The sequence below is a fragment of the Podarcis melisellensis genome (assembly GCF_964234715.1).
Source record: "Podarcis melisellensis genome assembly, chromosome: 1".
Classification (NCBI taxonomy): Eukaryota; Metazoa; Chordata; class Lepidosauria; order Squamata; family Lacertidae; genus Podarcis; species Podarcis melisellensis.
This window is the reverse complement of record NC_138528.1, coordinates 92414349-92430260: the sequence shown is the minus strand read 5'-3', so window position 1 is coordinate 92430260 and position 15912 is coordinate 92414349. Positions and strand designations below refer to the sequence as shown.

The window sequence follows — 15912 nt, the reverse complement described above, 5'->3', positions numbered from 1 at the left end:
TATTTTCATGTGAGGACCCTGAACATTGCAAATTATATGCCACATGAATTGGAAGTATATGTTTTATTTCCCCTCCGTACCTATACATCGGTTACTTCAGAAAATGAGCTGTACTGTATTGTGTATTAGTTGGCTTGCAAGAACAGCTTCACACACTAACAGAGAGAAAGGCTGAGGGGAAAACACCAGGTGAACAGTTAATATCAGTGGTGGGATGCCCTCCCATCTTTATTATTTTATACAAAGCTGTTTCTGAGAAACCCTGTGGCTAGATTCTTTGACAACCATGTTGCTATGTATATATATTTTGCCATATACATGTTTGGTCCATAGCTTACCCACCTGTGCATACACAGAGAGAAAGAGCACAGTGTTATGTATCTTGTGTGACAGCATTAATTGCTTTCTGATAAAAGGTAGAAAAAAACTGATATGCTCTATATTTGAGTTCATTGCCTTCTGTTTAATTGTGGAATTACAACAATTATGAACTGTACCTCAGACTCTAGCCTGGACTCTTTGACTTTCTGGATTCAAAGGGTCACTGTTTCCCCTCAAGATCTTGCAGGCAGGTAGATTAGGCATAATGAGACAGCAAAGTGAAGGGGATTGAAAGTGAATTAGCACATCGGCCCTGTCATGGGCCTGTCAAGGAGCCGACTGGTTGCATGCTCAGGAGCTGTCTCAGTGACAGACAGCGTTAAATGTGAAGTTTGATTGGAAACGGGAATTTAGCCTGAGGAAATGTCATGTAAACTAATGTCTGTAAATAAGTTTTCTAGTATTAAATACAACAAAACAAATTTGCTTCATTTCCCCCTAGTTTTTAATTGGATTAATTTGCCAAGCCGTTGTTTTTCTCTGCATTGTTCTCTGGTCCGGTCCGGTTTCACGTAGACGTTTTTATCACCTAGTGTAAAACACATAAAATTCCAAGTCATCCTTTATCACTGACACCCCCAGTTACATAAGAAGTGGTGGTTTATGGGCTTTATTAATTGGAAAATTGGGAAAATGCTTAAGATTTTCATAAGCTGATGTCTGTGGGGAAACGCCGTATTCCTTAACATCAGTATCCTTGTTCAGTGCAATATATATTGCCAGCCTCTTAAATTAATTAGGGATTGTGGGGAGTAACTGACGCGCCTTCTGAAAATAGATCTAAAATCTGAGAGAGAGCAACATTCAACAATAATAACAAAACAAAACAAAAAGTTAATATACAGGGTACATCCACTAAAGTTGGAAAATGTTCCTGGTTTAGCCCCAGCAGCTCTTGAGATGCTGCCTGGCAGACTAGACAAGAGTGGCAGAGAATTATGGGTGGACCAATGGAACTTAAGGAAGCTCTCTTAACATCACCAGACTTTGGAGGGCTGTGCTGTTAGTGGGCTTTCCAGACACACATCCTAACCAGGGTAGAGCCTGGCCTTGCTTCTGAAAAGCATCTGGAGCCCCAGGTGAGTGGCTTTTCCAAGCCTATGGGGTACTTGGCCAGTGCCCAGCTCTGCTATCCATTGGTTCCAGACCTGTTGCTTTTTATGAAGTCAAACCATTGGTCCATCTAACTCAGTATTGACGGGCAATTAGCTCTCCAGGATTTCAAACAGAGCTTTCCCAGCCCTACTTGGAAACACAGGATTGAAACTAGGACCTTTTAGTGCAAAATTTGTGCTCCACCACCGGACGGATATAGTAAAAGTCACAATCGTCACCCTCAGCCATTGCCAGCACTTTTAAAGCAATAGCTTTTTTCCTTGTTTTTTAAAAAGTCTCAGGCTTTCTTCACTGCTGGGCAATCTTCCCAGTTTACCTGTGTGGATAGAGGATATTTGGTGTCCCCTGCTGCGAAAGTGTTATTGTTTATATAGCGTGATTCATTGTTAAAGTGTGTTTGAAGTTTCTGAAGCCAGCGCTACAGATTCAATCAGGTTTTGCTAGATAACCCACCTTACATAGCTGTACAAATAACAACATTTGCTATTGATTATTGTCCACATGTGCCACTTGATTAAATTTCCCAGTCAGCTGAATGAGGGTGCAAAGGTTTCATTTCCATTATTTCATGCTGGAGTTGCATTTTTAATTTCCTGCACAGTTTTATGCTATGGGGTGCTGCCTCGTTGCAATAGGTGGTCATGACCTCAGTCTTCCACGGAAACGGGGGATACAGATACAGTCACCAGGGTGACCATAAACAGCTGGATATTCAGAGCTGGCGACAATTGGGGGAAGCTGCTACATTACACAATAAGAGGTTTCTTTAACAAAATATTAAAAGAAACAAAAAGTACATCAATTTTACAACCATCATTATCGTTACATATTTTCAGCTTCATGTGTGTTGGCGTCCTTCCTTCTCAAGAGACAATGGAGTGTGCCTCCAGGCGTAAAGTCAAGCCACTGTTTTAGCAGCCCCAAAGTGACCTCCCTGGGGTGCAAGCCTGGGCAGTGTGTATGGAGGTCCTGGGCTGCCCAGCTGGTAAGACCCCTCTCTTGGTCTTGCTGATGTGGCCCAAAGGAAAGCAGAGCAACACGTTTGGCACCAGCTTGGCTGCAGCAGTTTCCAGAACCATCTTAGAGACTCCACTCTGGATTTGTGTAGGGTTTACTCCTTAGCCTTTTCTTCTCCTGAACATATCCCGCAGTGGAGATTTAGGATCAGAGTTTTCCTTCTACATGGCTACCTAGGTTGATGAGCTCCATTTGGCCCCTCCCCACTTCCCTCTACAATGGGGGTCAGCCAACTTTTTCAGCAGGGGGGCCAGTCCACTGTCCCTCAGACCTTGTGGGGGACTGGACTAAGTTTTGGGGAAAAAATAATGCCCCACAAATAACCCAGAGATGCATTTTAAATAAAAGCACATGTTTTACTTATGTAAAAACACGAGGCAGGCCCCACAAATAACCAGAGATCCATTTTAAATAAAAGCACATGTTTTACTTATGTAAAAACACGAGGCAGGCCCCACAAATAACCAGAGATGCATTTTAAATAAAAGGACACATTCTACTCATGTAAAAACACGCTGATTCCTGGACCATCTGTGGGCTGGATTTAGAAGGCGATTGGGCCGGATCCAGCCCCCAGGCCTTAGTTTGCCTATCCTTGCTCTACAGCATGTGCAGAAACTGCCACCTTGATCTTTGGACCCATTATTGGTCTCGTCCACATAATCTGCTGGAGTCTATCTTCACATGCAAGAGAAGTCCCTAACTCACTGAGGATTTGAGACCCATTGGCTACCCTCACCTGGTTTACCTGGCTAGTCAAAGCCGTTTCCCAGGGTGTGGCTGTTGTCACATGCTGAGAACTTCTAGGAGCCACAGGTGAGAGCTGGGTGAGGGACCAAAGGTGGACAAACTACCCCAGAAGGTGCATGACATGTCCCCCACCTGAGGTACTACCCCTTGCCTAACACCCCACACACCTGTATAGACATTTCTTAGCCCCAAAATTATTGACCATTTTCTGTTGAAACATTGAAGTATCAGTCACTCCTAGCCCTGACCTTGTACCAGACACTGAGTTCTCAAAGGATGAACCAGGCACCCCAAAGGTTGAGGAGAAGCAGACGGGGGTCCCTGAATTCAGTGCAGAGCCTCCCCTTGAAGGGTCCTCTGCACTGATAGCAGATCAGGAACTCCCGGAACAGTCAAGAGTAGAAAGAGGGGCTGTTCGCACACCCAGTCTTTGAGACCCATTGAGATTAATGGTCATGATGACTAACTTGAGACCATTCATTTCAATGGGTCTACTGAGCAAAAGTTTTTTTATTATTTTTAGTTTTTATTAATGATACTCTGAGGAAAAGTTACAGTCAACCCAGTTTCAAAAGCAAATGCACATAATAAAATCACATGTCTAGGTAGGCTTGTGTGAGCAAAATGGTTTTTAGCATGCAGAAAAACAATGCAGTGAAAGGCCGAGTTCCAGGAAACCGATGCTGCCACACTAAAGCTTTTTTCAGAAAGCTATGGGGAGGGTCGTGAATGGCTAAAATTGGGAGAGGGGAGTCACGGGTGGGGTGCCAGGTTTGGGGATTTCAGTAAAGTTCTCCCTCCTTTTCTCCTATAATCTACCGGTAAGCACTGACTTGATTCAGAAAACAGCTACACATTATGAGCTAGAGGATTTCAAATGGTGAACCAGAGCAGTAGGTGCTTCAGCATCATTACTGTATGCCATCATAAGATCACTGGACCTCTTCTCTCCTTTCCATTCTTGCAAGGAGCCAGGGGCGCCAACTTATAAAAAATATTGGGGGGGCGGGGGCCCATACCAACTTATAAAAAATATTGTGGGGGCCCAAGACCTCCAAACCGCTGCTGCTGGGGGAACGAAAGGGGCGAGCCCCGGGCTGCCCCGACCTTAAGTGAACCTGTGAGGGCCCGCCCTTTGCGGCAGCCAATTGGCTACCGCCGTGGGCGGTGAATATTAATGAGCTAGGGGGAATCCCCGCTTCTCGCGCCCCGCGAGATTGTTGATGGGTCAAGAGCCCGCAACTCCACCCCCTCTCTAGATCGGGAGTGGCTTTGTTTTAACTCATTACTGAATGTATTTTAAAAGGTAACTATCGTCAAACAAGGAAAATAAAAAATACCAACATAATTTTGTGATTTTACAAAGCATAATATAACTAATAATTTTCTTAAATTATTGGGGGGGCAGAGCCCCCCCAAACGAATTTTTGAGGGGGCTCGGGCCCCCTCAGGCCCCATGGAGTCGGCGCCTATGCAAGGAGCTAGAATTAGCACTCCAACGTAATTGCAAACCACGTTAGCAACTCCACCTCAGACAAGTTCTCCTGATGTAAGCCAATCAAAAGACAAAGGAGGCAAAATTAAAGGACCTTTGGCTGGCATTTAGACTGGCAACATTAGTGAAGAACAGCCACACCTGCTGTAAGTAAACTGCGTACACAGTTTTAATGGACGGTTGCTGTTACAACACCTACAGCGCATTTTTTAAAACGATATAATTACTGTAATGAACTTGAACCCAAATTCCATAAGGGTAATTAGATTATGTTTATATTGCTGTTCACCACCTTGAGAGGACTTTGTCAAAAAGGCAGGCATGGCCAAACTTGGTCCTCCAGCTGTTTTGGGACTACAACTCCCATCATCCCTAGCTAACAGGACCAGTGGTCAGGGATGATGGGAATTGTAGTCCCAAAATAGCTGGAGGGCCAAGTTTGGCCATTCCTGCTGTAAGTATTTAAAGGCTAGCACTCAACTAAAATGGGACACAGGTGGCGCTGTGGGTTAAAGCCTCAGCGCCTAGGACTTGCTGATTGAAAGGTCGGCGTTTCGAATCCCCGCGGCGGGGTGCGCTCCCGTTGCTCGGTCCCAGCGCCTGCCAACCTAGCAGTTCGAAAGCACCTCCGGGTGCAAGTAGATAAATAGGGACCGCTTACCAGCGGGAAGGTAAACGGCGTTCCGTGTGCTGCGCTGGCTCGCCAGATGCAGCTTTGTCACACTGGCCACGTGACCCGGAAGTGTCTCCGGACAGCGCTGGCCCCTGGCCTCTTAAGTGAGATGGGCGCACAACCCCAGAGTCTGGCAAGACTGGCCCGTACGGGCAGGGGTACCTTTACCTTTACTCAACTAAAATATTGTGTGAGTGGAACAACTTCTACATATACAAAAAGCCATTCCTCCTCTCCTCCCCCTCATGTGTGCTGCCCCTTAACATGGTCCAAAGGTTTGGGTTAACCCCCAGAACAGATTTAGGGTGCGTGTAGGGAATGCCCCCTTGCAGAAGCAGAGGTTGTGGTGCTGGCACACTTACTGCACAATGATTATAGTTGAATCCTGCGCACAGGAAATGACTAGAATGTTGGACTTGATGATGGATCTGTGTGGTCTGATCCAGCAAGGCTCCTCTGAAATAATGACAAGTGCTTGTCCAGATTTTGTATGTCTATCTATGTCAGATTTAATCCAATAAAGGGGTTTGCAGATCAAAATGTAAATAATTGAAACTTTTTACCTGCTCCATTAAAAAGTGTGTTCCCCTGCCAGGTAAGTATGGTAAGAATGTAGTAAGTAACTACATTCCTATTCTGATTTGACTCAGAATTTCCTGCTCACCTAGCTTCCCTTGCAATATTTGTTTTATGCACTAGATGGCAGCAACAACAAATTAATCAAATGCAGAAAAGTACAGTAAAATAAAATAGAGGCAGACGTGGAGTTGTGTGAATTTTTGGCTGATTCTGGGAGCTGGGAACACTGAGGCTTATCTTGTTCTTCACTGGACCCAGAGCTATGGCTTGTGGGTTGCCCAGGAAATAAAAAGAGGAGGCAAAACATGCTGGAGTGTTCATGCTGTGAGCCCTGCCATCCTAGGCTATTATCTGTGTGATGCCTGAGTCACTTCTAATTCCTGGAGCCCTAGATCAAGCAAGGGTTAAACTCTAATGGAGGATTCCATTGCTGAACTAGCTAGGCAGGTTTCTTTGTGAGAGAATATTATCTATATATCTATCGGCCTATCATCATACTTCATCTGAAGATCACAAGGTAGTTTACAATATAAAAAGACAAAAATGCATACCACAAATAATAACAAACTCAGCTGAATACTACCCCATGTCCGTCAAGAGCCTCTTACAAGTCTCATCCAGCAAACTAGTTGTTGCATTCCCAGCAGGGCAGGAAGCTGCTGCCTACAGTCATCGCAACTCTCATAATCTCTCAGATTGATTGTTGCAATGCACTTTACGTGGGGCCGCCCCTGAAGACAGCTTGGAAGCGCCAGTTTGTGTGCTGACAATTCCAGAGAGGTTACCCATGCTGGTCTGTAAAAGACATGACCAAGAACCTCCTGGCACTTAAAGATTTGTGACACAATCTTTCATGCCCTAGACGCCATTTCATAGTTGCTTCAGCTGGTAGCTCCTTACTAATTAATTCAGTAACTGCCTGTGGAATTTAGTAATTGCCAGTAATTGGTCTACCATTCTTATAGTGACCTCAACCCTCCAGGGCTGCACCATCCCTCCTTTTCTTTTAAAAGATGGTGTTTCTTATTGTTAAAGATACCTCAGGTTAAGTACTTAATTCATTCTGGAGGTCCGTTCTTAACCGGAAACTGTTCTTACCTTGAAGCACCACTTTAGCTAATGGGGCCTCCCGTTGCCACCGTGCCACTGGAGCATGATTTCTGTTCTCAACCTGAAGCAAAGTTCTTAACCTGAGGTAATATTTCTGGGTTAGTGGAGACTGTAACCTGAAGCGTATGTAAGCGTATGAGGTACCACTGTAATGAGGAGAGAGAGAAGGCTCAAGGTGGGGGTGTGGGGAAGAGAAGGCAAGAGTTGTAGAGAAGGGGTGAGCCTGACAGATGAAGGGCAAAACAAATGGGGGGACCCAAATGTATCCCATGTTGTAAGGTGCTGGCAGGGCTGTGCATTTCATTTTACTAGAACCGGGAAGTGCCTTTTCACCCCCACGCCCCACCCCGCCGAAGCCTCCCTTATAAACCACTTAATAATAGGAATCATGGAATTGTAGAGTTGGAAGGGACCCTGAGGATCATCTAATCTAACCCCCCGCAATGCAGGAATCCTGTCCACTGCTGTCTCTGGATAGGTTTGAACCACCAACCTTCTGGTTAACAGACAGGTGCACTGACCCACTGCGCCACCTGAGGGACTTACAATCTCTAAGTAGTTAACATAAAATCTTACAGACCTCCCTTAATTCCTCCCCCTCTGGATGCTTAAATTAAGTACTTATTATTATTTTTTTATTATTAAAGAATTTGTTGATTTACAAAAATGTGCAATGTCTCTCTCTCTCGTGTTTTTTCCCCATGTAACATTTTTACAAATCATTTTCATTTGTTGAGACATTAGGAAGAAAAGGGGGAAGGAGGTGGAGGGGGGGAGAGACGGGTGAGAGTGGGGACGGGTGGCGATGTTTCTATTTCACTTTAAGCATTTACTTATGAATGATTTGTACCTGAAGCCCACCCTTCACGGAATGGTTCATGCCTTTTTAATATATACATAAAGTACAAATTACTCCACCCCCACCAATGTGTGTGGGGTGTTTTTTTTGGTGCATTCATGCTTTTTGTGCTCTTTTTGGTATTGGTGCAGTTATATGTGATTCTGCTTTCATTAGTGAATACCTGCACGTGTTCCAGGGTGGACATACAGCTTCATTTCCAGTCAGCACACGCCCCGTAGCTTCTTGCTGAACTTCTTTAACTTTCCAAACCACAAATAAAGTAGTGGGCAGAAGGATGGGGCAGTGGCACTTGGCTCACCTCTCAGCTGTGGAGTCAATGTTGCTTAGCAGCAGGAGATGGGGGGCCGAGGGGCCAAGGAGGGACAGGAGAGGTCAGCGCTGTGCAAATGCAGTCGCAGGAGTGCTGCGGCGCGTTTGCACAGCGCCAGTCTCCACCCATATTGCCCTTCCTACTCTCCTGCCCCACATGCAGCAACGACTCATCTGCAGAGTCACTGTGCTGTGCACCACTCTCTCTCTGTGTGTGTGTGTGTGTGTGTGTGTGTGTGTGTGACTTTTGTTAACACTACAGTGCCAGAGTGCCCCTCAGGGTGCCAATAATGTACATAATAGTATCACAGAACTAATAAAGGATAGCCACGTGTCCATCATAAACCCACTACAGTGGTACCTCGGGTGAAGTACTTAATTCGTTCTGGAGGTCCGTTCTTAACCTGAAACTGTTCTTAACCTGAAGCACCACTTTAGCTAATGGGGCCTCCAGCTGCTGCCGCGCCGCCGGAGCACAATTTCTGTTCTCATCCTGAAGCAAAGTTCTTAACCTGAAGCACTATTTCTGGGTTAGCGGAGTCTGTAACCTGAAGCGTATGTAACCTGAGGTACCACTGTATTAATGCACTATTATGTCAACTACATGTCACAGAATACCCAGGGCAGGGACACACACCACTAATCTGAACCAGGCTTTATTTTAAAAAGTCAAAGCTTAATCCACGACAAAGTTCACTTAGGGAACGGCCTTGGCTCAGTGGTAGAGCGCCAGTGGTAGAGCAGAAGACCCCAGGCTCGATCACCAGGTTGGGTTGAGAGAGACTCCTGGAGACCTGCTGCCAGTCAGTGTAGACCAGGGGTAGTCAACCTTTTTATACCTACCGCCCACTAATGCATCTTTCTTGATGGTAAAATTCCCTTACCGCCCACCAGTACTCGATGGAAGGAGGATTCCGCTTGTGCCATAGAACCCCCTACCGCCCACCTAGAACCCTGAAACGCCCACTAGTGGGCGGTAGGGACCAGGTTGACAACCCCTGGTGTAGATGGCCCTTTGCTTGATGGATCAATACAGTGGTACCTCAGGTTACATACGCTTCAGGTTACATACGCTTCAGGTTACAGACTCCGCTAACCCAGAAATAGTACCTCGGGTTAAGAACTTTGCTTCAGGATGAGAACAGAAATCGAGCTCTGGCGGCGCGGGAGGCCCCATTAGCTAAAGTGGTGCTTCAGGTTAAGAACAGTTTCCGGTTAAGAACGGACCTCTGGAACGAATTAAGTACTTAACCCGAGGTACCACTGTAGCAGCTTCCTCCGTCGCCATGAAAAGAGAGGCACTCTAGAGGGCAGCAGAGAGCAATGGGTCTCTCCCACCCTATCCCCTCCCTTGAGAGAAGCCTAGGGGGCGGGGCCAAGCGCCACAACAACAACACCTGCGTGGCTCGGGCTGTGAGAAGCCTTGGAGCCGCTGAGTGGCGTCCGCGATGGTCGTCGCTTTGGAACTCTCCGCGCGCTAGAGAAGCGGCAGCTCCGTCGAAGCGCCTGGCTGGACGGGCGGGGAAAAGCGACGCCGACGCCGCCGGTCCTTCGCTTAGGAGCAGCTTCACTTCTTCTCCTTCTGCGTCTTCTTCTTCCTTGCCATGCCGGCTCCGCCGGGCGTTGAGCCGAGCGCCGGAGCGCCGGCGTCGGGGGAGCCGAAGCCTGTGTCGCCCGTCCTGCGGCACCTGGGCTCGTTCGCGGCGCGCGCGCTGCTGTGCCTGGCGCCCGTGTACCTGGCCGGCTACGTGGGGCTCAGCTCCAGCTGGGTGCTCATCGGCTTGCTGCTGTGGATGTGGTGGCGGAGGAACCGGCGCGAGAAGCGCTCCCGGCTGCTGGCAGCCTTCGGGCTCGTCGAAGATGAGAAGCAAGCCATCAGCCAGGGCATCGCCTTGCAGCAGCTGCCGGCCTGGGTAAGCGCGCGCGCGGGGGGGAAGGGGCGCTTGTCGGGGACCGCTTTGGATCCCGTATCGCAATCTGGAAAAATCGTACCCGTTTCCTTATTTATCAGCGTTTATTTATCAGCATTTATAGACGGCTTCATATTCAGTTTCCAAACCGGTGAGGAGCTTTTCAGAGGGAAACGGAAACAATATTTGAGTCAAAGCAGATTCCCTTTCAGGTTGTCTGTTTTTGAAACTGAGAAGCAGTAATCACCCTTGTTTCACTTTTTCTGAATGGTAATTCTCCATTCTGGTGGGGTCATGTTGAAAGATTGGTCTGAAACTTTGGAGGTAAGTGGTAACTAAGCCAAGAGATGCCACCCCAGCTTATTGTCAGTAGGTAAATAAATTTTAAAAATCTGTTAATAATTAATGTGACTTATTAATATCCTTAAGCTACTGCATTGAAGTGCTGCTCTGGTCCATACTCAGTAGAAATCTAAGATTGGAGTGGGGTGTTCTTGTCACTAGAATCACAACTTTACAGATCCTTTCCCCATGAGGCCTTGAAAGCCAAATGGGTGTCTAGCTTTAAGTATCTGGTTTTGTAATGTATATTTAATTGCTCTTAATAGCCTTTAAATCTTTTTTAATGGTTTTTGATAATCTTTTGTGGTCACACTGCTTGATGTTTAAAAGCATGCTTCTGAAATGTTGTAGGTCACTCATAATGCAATCCTGTAAACTTCTTCTGAGAAGTAAGCCCCACTGAATTCAAAACTTAACTTCTGGTTAAGTGTTTATAAGATTGCAGCTTCATACACTTCTGTGCCGCCTTTTTCAGGCTCCAGGCAGCTTATGAAACGGTTAAAACAAAAACTGTTATCAGGAAAGAAAACTTAAAACTCATGGCTGCCACCTGTAGTTGTTTGTGGTTGTTTCCCCTGTGCTTTTTTCTTCTTCTGATTGGCTGTCCTGATAGTGAAAAGGTAATATGTTATTGGTTTCCAGTTTCCAATCTGTTTCAGCCAGCATGACCAATGGTCAGGAATGCATTTGGAAGGTGCAGATTCCCCATCTTCTGATGATTTGTAGAGGTTCTCTAAAGACGTAACTGAGCTTGACAGTGTTAATTTTATCACAGCAGTGAGAGGGAAAATGTTTATTGACAAGGGGACACACCTGACCTCTGCCTCCCACCCCCCACCCCCACTTTTATATTAAGGTAAAGGTTTTGTACAGCATCTGAATAGTCCCAGTCCAACACTTGGATAACAGACAGTATCTTGAAATGTATGTGCTTGTGAGGCCACTGACATTAATATGCCATTAGATGTAACAGTGATGGCTAAAATAACTGTGGTGGTTCCTCTGTTCAGTGAACTGAGATGATGGAGAGTTTGGAGTTCAGATTTATTGTGCTCTCTGGAGCCCAGGCCAACCACATGTGAGGTTAATGGGTATTTGTGTGATAGCTAAGCTTTACTCAGAGTAAACCCATTGAAACAGATGAACGTGATTAAGTTGGGCCTATTAGCTTCGGTGGGCCTATTCTGGTTAAAACTTAGCTGGATGCCATTTTTTATTTCTGAACCTGCTGCTGTTGTTTTAAATGTAGAGTTGCATCAGCTGGGACTAACAGTGAAGGAGATCAGAGGGGGAACTTAAACCTTGCCTCTCCTGCTGAGGTACTGAGGGAAACCCCTACTCTGAAGCAAGTGTTTGCATTGTGATGAATAGGACTGCACTGTCAAACTCATATAGTGTTCTCTGCTTGAAATGCAATTGGCTCTACAAGAGCAGTAACATGCAGAGGGAAAAGTGCAATTTGCTACACTTGACCCTGAGGCAATTTGATCATAAGTTTTGATCATCTGTTTGTTTCTGTGCTGCTTCCTCACAAAACTGTGCCTAAAGTCATTCACAGGATGAACAAGAGCAAGTATAACAATTTTTTTTTAAAAAAAGAGGAGGAGCAACTTGAAATCAACATGATCTCAGTAAATAAATATTTTAAAATCAGCCCAAAGAGCATTGTATAAAACAGTGTAAATATGCTAACCTCAATAATTCAACAGTTTAAAATTAAGCAAGAGAAAGAATGGCAGCATGCAAAACAGGGGTGGGGGGCTATTTCCAAATACTATCCTACAGAAGCTCAACTTGCATGCATTAAATGTAGCCATAGCATTCCCTTGTTGCAGGCTTCTCTTCCAGCTCTCACCCCTGGGTCTTCTCTCAATTTCCCCCCAATCTTTTACCTAGGGAGGTAGATATTGCTATTCCTCCTTCAAGTCCCATCTGCACTCATAGCTTTGATATTGTTCACCTCTCTCCACCAAATATCCCTTTCAATACTGTCTTCAAGGCACTCAGAAACCACCAGAAGCCACATTTGTTTGTTTGTTTTGAGCCACATTCTTGGACAACCTTGGATCACAAGAAAATCTGTCTTCAGGGCGCCCTTGTGACTCCTAAATGTTATATTAGTGTATCCTTCTTTAATCCTTGAGTGGTATTGTAGCACTGGCAGCTTATTTATTTATGCATTGCATCATTTTTCCATCCCGCCCTTCCTCCAAACAGCTGTGTTCACATTACCACCTGAGAGAGCAGTGAACTTGTCCCCCTCCCCTGCATTTCACAGCTCCCCCACCCAGCTGTTCACATCAGTATGGCTTTGATTAATTTCTGTTTGTGTACACCAGGGGTAGACAGCCTGCAGCCCTCCAGATGTTGTTGGACTACGCCTCCCATCATCCCTGATCACTGATCCTGGCTGGGGCTGATGGGAGTTGTAGTCCAGAAACATCTAGATGGCTGCAGGTTGTGCACCTCTGGTGTACACAGATGGCTATTGCTCTGCCTCTTCAGTTGGAGGCAGCAATACTACGGAATACGAGTTGCTGGAATCCATAGGAGGGGAAAGTGCTCAGATCCTGCATATAGTCTTCCCACAGGCACCTGGTTGGCCACTGTGAAAACAGGATGTTGGACTAGAAGAGACATTGGTCTAATCCAGCAGTCTCTTCTTATGTTCTTATACATAGACTGGGGGGCAGCACATTGATGAACAGGGATGCTTTATGCAAAGGTGTTCACACCTTGGCTAGAGATGAATTAGGAATGACTGAAGGACTCTAACCTGTGTAAAACACAGTTTGATGTATCTTATAACAAAGGTTACATATGCATTTTGGAGAGTGAACATGAATGAAAAACCCAGCACTGGAAACTCTGGGATTTCACAGTAAAAGAGAATGTGAACCTGGCCTTCGACTGTGTTTCAGCCTCTTCCACCCTGGGAATATCACTAATCCTTGACTCCCCCACAAGGATCTACTCCACCTCCCTATTTGCTGCAGCTGTGTCAACGTTGCAGTCAATAACACACACACACACACACACACACACTCCGGCAGAAGCAGGCCTTGGTATTGTACTCTGGAATTTCCAATGTATTATCATGATGGATGCCTAAAGTATCTGAAATATTTTCCCATCCTTGAATGTTGCTTGTCCAGTTTCTATTGCTTCATAGTTTTCTCTTTTACTTCTGTACAACATAATGTGCAGAAGGTCAAGAGCAGCTTTTCCTCCTTTGCTGGAAAAAAATATTTTACATAGTACAGTGGTACCTCAGGTTAAATACTTAATTTGTTCCGGAGGTCTGTACTTAACCTGAAACTGTTCTTAACCTGAAGCACCACTTTAGCTAATGGGGCCTCCTGCTGCCGCTGCACTGCCACTGCACAATTTCTGTTCTCATCCTGAAGCAAAGTTCTTAACCTGAGGTAATATTTCTGGGTTAGCGGAGTCTGTAACCTGAAGCATATGTAACCTGAAGCGTATGTAACCCGAGGTACCACTGTAAAGGTGTTGGCAGTTATAAATAATTGAGAACATTATTAGACTTTCAGAAGGAAGTGCTTTAAAGGTAGATGCCTCTGTGTGATCATTTCTGCTTGGAGTGACATAGGATACATTCACCACCACAAGGTGACTGTGATGAAAGTGTTGGTCTGGGTAGCGTAAACAGCAGAAGGTTGCATCAGTCGGGCCTGTTTGCCAATAACAAATGGGCTTTCCCTGTGTGTGAGGTTTTATTATGCATGTTTTAAAGTTTTTACTGCTTTCTTGCAGTGGGAGGGGCCCTCATTCTTGACCTCAAACTCTTGAACCTGCTGGTTGTCTAGCTAGCTTCAGTCATTGGGATGGAATTCTCAGGAAACTCTTATATTTGATGCTCCCATTACTTTGTATATACAGTAATATACTGTCAAATCCTCAACCTGAATGGAATGCCTATGTGATGCTCTAGCAATTGAGTCAATAGGTGAAACAATCTAGTTCAGAAGTGGACCATCTTCTGCGCCCCACAAGTCAGGGTCAGCCCTGCCACAAGGCAGAGTGAAGCAGATGCTATGGTACAGTGAATGGACAGTTGTTTGTGTATCCTGCACCAATCAAGCTAGCTTCCTACTCTCGGGTGCAGTGTGGGACATTGTCCCATTGCCAGTGTTAAAGCAGGATTCATCTGCCACTTCTGGTTTGCTTCAGTACATGGATTTGCTGTTGGTTGTTTTTTTGTTCTTTCCTATTTTTTACTTGCCCTGCCATGAGCCATGCATTGGGATGACCTGCATATAAAAGTGCAAATCAAATATTCAAGTTTTACAAATCCTAACTGCAAACTGGCCAACAGAGCTGAATAAAGACCTGGTCAAAGGCATCCAACTAATACAGCAGCTTGGCAGGCTGTAAGCGCTAAGGCTGAGAGTAAAATAATTGGCGTTGCATGTGTTTTTTTATTTATTTCTGCCCAATAACTTTCTATTGTTAAATTATTGGGTTTATAATTCCCAGTACTGATTCTGCAGGAAGTTTCACCCAGATCCACCAGTAGATACTGCCTGTGGAGGTATCAACAGCCTCCCTAATAATACAAACTTCTGCATGTTTACTCAGAAGTAGGACCTGCAGTATGCAGTGGTACTTACTCCAAAGTAAGTGTTAGATGGCACCTTAAGTGTCTCACTTTGAGGGGGAAGGGCAACATCTTAGAGGCAGAAATGTTATTATTATTATTTTATTAGAGTCATTAGTTGCTTGAAGTTAAAAGGTCTCCAAACAACTTACACTTGGAACACATATACGTACATAAATACAACGTATACCCAATATAAAGCATTAACATTGCATACAACATACAATACAGATGTTTTCTGTCTCAGACGGTACCATTTGATCTTGCTTCCTGCTATTGTTCCAGACCAGTTATTTGCATGTTGTGGCATTTGCTCTTGTGTAACAAAGAGGAAGCTGTCGAGGTGAAAAACATTTTGTTTTTACTGGACAGCAATGCTCCACTTTCTATTTACACCTGTAAAACTGAAGGTCGGCTAAAACATTCATATCACTGGCAAGGAAGAACTTTAGGTTGTATTCAGTGGTGACTTTGCACAAGGTGGGGTGACTTCATTTTTGCAGATTACTGATACCCATCCAGGCTCTTCACAAAAGCTGTTTCCAGAGGTTGGAATACTATTTGCTCTCATAAAACATTTCCACTGACACTTGTATATAGGGCAAACTCATTTATAAGAGTGTTTATAAAACACCAATTCATTTTTTTTAATAACACCATGGAAGTATACAACCAAATAATTAAAACATCATAAATTTGGATCCACATTCAGAACATTATTCCCTTAGAGAAACTGATATTTTATCACAA

The 15912-nt window shown here is 45.0% G+C and overlaps 1 protein-coding gene across 1 annotated transcript in view; it reads left to right on the top strand.

Moving 5' to 3' along the window:
* The first annotated feature begins 9713 nt into the window (after positions 1-9713).
* ESYT3 (extended synaptotagmin 3) overlaps positions 9714-15912 on the top strand; it is a 45754-nt gene continuing 39555 nt past the window's right edge. The window contains exon 1 of the mRNA XM_081927858.1: positions 9714-10205. Within this exon, the coding sequence (XP_081783984.1) occupies positions 9897-10205 (309 nt within the window). The 5' untranslated portion in view covers positions 9714-9896. The remainder of the gene's footprint in view (positions 10206-15912) is intronic.